The sequence below is a fragment of the Phoenix dactylifera genome, chromosome 5, assembly GCF_051530095.1.
Source record: "Phoenix dactylifera cultivar Ajwa chromosome 5, Ajwa_hap1_PhDact_Kaust_v1.1, whole genome shotgun sequence".
NCBI lineage: Eukaryota > Viridiplantae > Streptophyta > Magnoliopsida > Arecales > Arecaceae > Phoenix > Phoenix dactylifera.
In genome coordinates, this window is record NC_143194.1 from 33,917,169 (window position 1) to 33,923,168 (window position 6,000).

A 6,000-nucleotide genomic window follows, 5' to 3' on the forward strand; every position below is an offset into this window, starting at 1 on the left:
TTTTTTTCTTTAACAACTAAAGGAAGGCTTTCTTACATTAGAATAATTCCAAATTACAAGGCAGCGATGCAGATTTTTTTTCTCCGAACTAATATTTATTTTTCATCATACTAAAAGCATGGGATTCTCCATATATATATATATATATATATATATATATATATATGTACACCCTTCAATACAGAACCCCCAAAATTGTAAGACTAGGTAAGCGGCCGGCCAAGTCGGGCGGCTAATATATATATATATATACACATACACACATACACACTCATATTTTCACAAGATATCTTCACATAATGGAACAGGCGTTTGGGTTATCATCACTGAAGATGGACCGGGCCCTCTCGTCAACGATGTGGGAGTATGTCGGGTTCTGGTAGTAGCCATGCATGTCAGAATCGTTGTACCCATGCTTATAGTAGTTGTAGGAGTGTGGTTTGGAGTTGAAGATTAGGTGGTGGGCCGGGGTGGGGTAGTGCTGGTGGTAGTACTCCTGGGCGTAGGTCCGATACTCCACGTTGTAGGGATAGGGCCACAGCACCGCCCGCCTCCCCGTCTTCCTCACTGCCTTCAGCACCTTCTTCTGGTCCACGTACCCAGTGACCGTCACCTTTTGCTGCACCATGTCTATGTGCACATCATCCACCCCTGTAACACAAAAGAACAATGATATGGTAAGTCCGAGGACCATTTGAAATAGTTAAATAAGAAGAGAGAAGCATGATATATAATTTTTTCGTTACTCTGCATAAGAAAAATGAAGAGAACTTCTTAATTAATTTCTCCCCAGCAGCAAAAGTTTGGTTTGGTTATTGGCTATATATACCTTCCAACTTAAGAAGTGCCTTCCTTATTTTGCTCTCGCATCCAGAGCAGTCCATGTGAACGCACATCTCAACTATCTGTGCAACCACCAAAATATATATATATATCTCATCAGAAGACTATCATCGACTTGCTCAGGCCTAGCCTCCACAAGCATTTAGTATGATAAGATACTGATAGCGAGAAGAAGGTAAGGAAAAGAGAAGCAGGGGCTTACCGTCATCTTGGCTTGTGCTTCTGAGATCTTGCTCGTTGCAGCTCTCTTTCTAACACTTTCTTACGAGAGGAAAGCTATCTATTCTTGGTTGGGAACAATAGGCTTGATGTGCAAGCCATTGCACTGCGTGCGGCTATATATAGATGGACATAGCGTGATCTTTGCGTCCCTAATGGTGGAGAGATGGGAGAGTATGACACAGATTTAATATTTCTTAAAGACTTACACCCGCCAGTCAAGTGAACAAATAGATAAAAAAAGACAAAATCAACGGAATCGACAGTATCTTATATTAAGGCGCCTTTCTCCATTTTTCCAAGAAAAGCAACATTTAAACCAATCAGTACGTGCCACGTTACCTTGATTCCTTAGCAAGTGGTCCGTTACTTTCCTGAAAGTTGCAAGGAAAGTACGTGGGCCAGAACGGCAGAACCGCGCCAACAGTACAATGCACAGGAATCTAGGGAGAGGAGGTGCACTGCCAAACACAAAATACTAAAAGCCAGCAATATAAATGCAACACGTAGCAAAAAAGCAAGTCGAACGCTTGTATAAGAAAACGTGGGGAGAACCTATTGGGTGGATTGACATGCGGACAGCCGGCGCAGGAAAAGGAGGATCGTCGGGCGGTGGCAGTCCAACGAGCGGGGCGGTCGTAACCGACCCTGTCGGGTAGTTCTATATACACCCCCCCTATTGCTCACACTCCCCCAAAAACCAAAAAAAAAATACCCAAACTAACCTTTAGTGTAATTACCATATTGCCCTTGAAATTTTCTCATACACCCCCCTTCCTCCTCCTCCGTTTCGTTTTGAAAAGAAAAAAAAAACCCCCCCCTCAAACCCCCCTTAAACCCCTCGATCCATTTACATCGTTTAGGCGATCTTTGAAGGAGATTTAAGCCCCATTCGAAGCATGGACAAGCAACTAGTGATTTGGGACGAAGAATCGGCCGCAAAGGTACGTGTTCCACCTTGTTTCGAAATTTTTTTTTTTCACGGTTCGTGCTCCGTTCGGCACTGGATCGCCGAACAAAAGGCTTCTGTTCGGCTGCACAGTGCCGAACAGAAGCCTTCTGTTCGGCACTGGATCGCCGAACAGAAGCCTTCTGTTCGGCTGCACAGTGCCGAACAGAAGCCTTCTGCTCGGTTGAGGGTTGCCGAACAGAAGGCTTCTGTTCGGCACTGTGCAGCCGAACAGAAGCCTTCTGGTGCCAAATCGCGTGCCGTGCTGAATTTTGTGCCGAACAGATCCTCTGATTCATTAATTCTTGGTGATAAATTATTTTATATGTAGGGCTATGCTACAACCGAATCGAGTATAATTGGATCAGAATTTGTACTGGATTACACAAGCGAATTTACAACTTACGAGGTATTATAATGTATTGTGCAATTTTGTAATAGTTTAGCGAGCTATTTTTACAACTGTGTACTTACATAAATTGTTTAATGTATAGATCTTCAAGAGTAGAGAGGACTTGTGTAATTGGTGTCGTGAAGCTGGGAGGCGAAATGGTTTTGTTGTTGTAATCAAATCATCCGATGCAGGTACCATTTCTAAGAAACCCAGAATTACGTTAGGTTGTGAGAGGGGTGGGACGTACCGAACCAAAAAAGAAAAGCGAATAAAGACTGCCTGTGGGACAAAGAAGTGTGGATGCCCTTTTGCATTAAGAGGAAAGAAATTGGGCTCTTATATATGTACAATTTTTGAAAGTTGTAAATTTTTTTGGGCTCTTAGAGTCATGTACTGTGAAACTCCATCATCAATATAAATCAAAAAATATCTGTCTTCGCATTTTTCGGGTATTGGGGGTGCTGAGGTGGCTCTCCATCAGCTGGGAATACATATGAAGACTGTTGTTTCCGTTGAGATTTCAGATGTAAACAGAAACATACTTAAGAGCTGGTGGGAGCAATCCTAGCACACAGGGGAACTAATAGACCTTTCTGATGTACAAGAACTTAACGGTGACAAGCTTGAGCAGATGATTAACACATTTGGTGGGTTTGATCTGGTTATTGGTGGAAGTCCATGTAATAATCTTTCAGGTAGCAACCGCTATAGTCGTGATGGGCTGGAGGGTAAACATTCATCTCTTGTTTATGATTATTTTCGCATCTTAGACCTTGTGAAGTGTATCATGGGGAAGAACTTCTGATTGCACCATCTCACTTTCTTGTTTTTGGGTCAGTGAATCTAGTTGTATGTTAGCTATGTATTTAAATGTTTGCCTTTGATGATTGAGGCGGATTTTCTGATAAGCAACAGTTATGTTAGCTATGTATTTAAAATGTTGAAAGATCATGAGGATGTTCTCTGTGAAACTCCATCATCAATATAAATCAAAAAATATCTGTCTTCGCATTGTCCGATTGATTGTTATGTGCACTGTTATATTTGTGTAAAATAGAACGGGCCAGGCTTTACAAAGATTACACGTAAATGTACCAAAAATATATATTTTTCATTAATATCAAAGGCTTTACAAAGATTACAAAGGCTCCATCATCAATCCCTATGACGCCATCGTCGACGCGTGTACTGCTGTACGTCCGAATGAGAGGGTGCTGGATCCGAATGAGAGGGTGCTGTACTCGGGCCAGGCTCATCACCCAGAAGTACCTGATGCATCTGAGAAATAGCATCAAATAGGTGCCCGGCACCTAGTGACGTAGCCTCTGAGGGACCCATCCGTACAATGTCGGTACTGATACCGAGTGCAGCTGCATTACGCCGCCGGTGCATGTCAGCATCATCATGACCTCCCCTAGCTCCAGAATGAGTACTCGAGCGCAGATGAGGAGGCTGAACTGCAACGTGCGTGATACGGAGATACCACTCCATGTATCCCGGTACGCTGTCTGATGGCCGGGTAACTGGGTGGCTCCTGCTCGCCTGGCTCAGCACGTGGTCCTCCCACCGCTCTCAAAGCTGATCCATTAGGAGTAATGTATCCGGTACGAGCCTGCTGTGGAACCTCTGTTGGCTCGCGTAGGGGCTAGTGGCGCTCGAGGGATGGTCTGAATACGACCAAACTGTCTAAGAACCCTTTCTGGATGATAGGGTTCTACGATATCAAGGCACTTGATGGAGCCACTAAAAAATGCGATATCAATATATGGGCGATCTCCCCGAAGCCGATGATGGGGATCCCAAATAACCTGCAAAACAAAAGGTCCATTTCAGTTTTATACTATATCGCATATTAAAAGTACTGACAAACACAAGCAAATGGTAATATGATACGTACCTCATCGATGCTCAAAAGGTCCAATGACTCACGTAGAACCACTAAATGGTCCATCGTGGTACGGGATGGAGTACCGGGCATCCAGCGGTGCACGCGGGGACTGGCATCAGTATACTCGAGCGACGGGTGAGGACTGAGTGCTGGAAAATGCTCATAAATCCATGCCTGCAGAAGCGTCATATAACCACTGATCTGTCTCACTGATGACCTCGACGCAATCCCCAACTGCCGATACAAATATGCTAAGGCAGCTATACCCCAGGCATATGTGCTCACCCTATCCAGATCCCGCAGTAAACACAGATACGCTATAGGCACCCTGGTCCCACTCTTATCAGCAAAGAGTGTGCAGCCTAACAAAAATAACAAATAGGCTCGTGCTGCACACTCTATCCTCTGCTGGCTGTCTCTATCAGATACAGAGTGAAACTGAGTCCTCAGCCACTCCATCCTCACAGACTGACCGCGCGATGACAGTACCTCCTGACGCGCGTCTCCAGCTGACACCCCCAACAACTCCACAAGTAGCTCCTCAGCATCCCGATCACTCATCCTCTCAGGAGAAACTGCTACTGAGGCACCTGCGACAGGAATCCCTAAAATGGCGGATACATCATCCAACGTGATAGTGATCTCGCCAAATGGTATATGGAAGGTGTTCGTCTCGGGCTGCCATCTCTCTACGAAGCCCGAAATCAGAATCTTATCGGTGAATCGATAAGAGCACTGTACTAACTCTATGAGGCCCGACTGCCTCAATAGTGCTTTGAACCTGGTATTTGGTTGGTTTGAAGACCACCACTTCCATTCACCAACCTTGGCAGTATGGTTCATGCACTTTAGTGGAGCCCGTTCCTGTAATATAAATGTATAATTACTACTACTTTATAAAACATCAATAAACAAAATATAATGCTATAACAAATAAACAATACCTGTTGCCTCCAGATGGAAGCTGCTATATGCGTCCTGAAACTGATCAGGACGGACTCATCCTCTGGACCTCCTGGACATGGTCCAACGGACTCATCGTCTTCGCCCCTAGCGGGCATATCATCATGCTCTGACTCAGGAGAGTCCGATGGCATATGAGCAGGCTCGGGAGAAGCAATCCTAGCACGACGTCTCCTAGCTGACGCCGTAGGTCTAACTCTGGCGGGACGGGGATCCATGTCTGAAAATATAGAAATTCAATGTTAGGCTATATCAAAGAAAATAATTCAATTGCATACATAAATATTTGGCACAAAATTCAGCACGGCACGCGATTTGGCACCAGAAGCCTTCTGTTCGGCTGCACAGTGCCGAACAGAAGGATTCTGTTCGGCTGCACAGAGCCGAACAGAAGGATTCTGTTCGGCTGCACAGAGCCGGACAGAACCCTTCTGTTCGGCACTGTGCAGCCGAACAGAAGGCTTCTGTTCGGCACTGTGCAGCCGAACAGAAGGCTTCTATTCGGTTGAGGGTTGCCGAACAGAAGGCTTCTGTTCGGCACTCTTCAGCCGAACAGAAGGGTTCTGTTCGGCGATCCAGTGCCGAACGGAGCACTGGAGGCCGGGGGGGGGGGGGGGGAGCTACCTCGAGGTGGTCGTGGAGGCGCCGGCGAGGTGCTCGTTGCTCGGGAGATGGCCGGGGAGGTGGTTCCGGGAGAAGCCGGCGAGGTGGTCGGAGATCGGGAGAATGCCGGCGACGAGAGGG

At 45.9% G+C, this 6,000-nt stretch overlaps 1 protein-coding gene across 1 annotated transcript; it reads right to left on the reverse strand.

Moving 5' to 3' along the window:
* Window positions 1-19: 19 nt before the first annotated feature.
* On the reverse strand, window positions 20-1,234 carry LOC103723055 (heavy metal-associated isoprenylated plant protein 28-like). Its single transcript, XM_008813849.6, has 3 exons — window positions 1,046-1,234; window positions 830-905; window positions 20-651 (listed from the first exon to the last, which is right to left on the reverse strand). Exons 1-3 carry the CDS (start codon window positions 1,049-1,051, stop codon window positions 293-295), a joined length of 441 nt encoding a protein of 146 aa, XP_008812071.3. The 5' UTR covers window positions 1,052-1,234; the 3' UTR covers window positions 20-292.
* Window positions 1,235-6,000: the final 4,766 nt, after the last annotated feature.

Coding starts and splice junctions, on each gene's coding strand:
- LOC103723055 (XM_008813849.6), bottom strand. Junction 652..829: donor GGCACTTCTTAAGTTGGAAG/GTATATATAGCC, acceptor TTTGTGTTACAG/GGGTGGATGATGTGCACATA.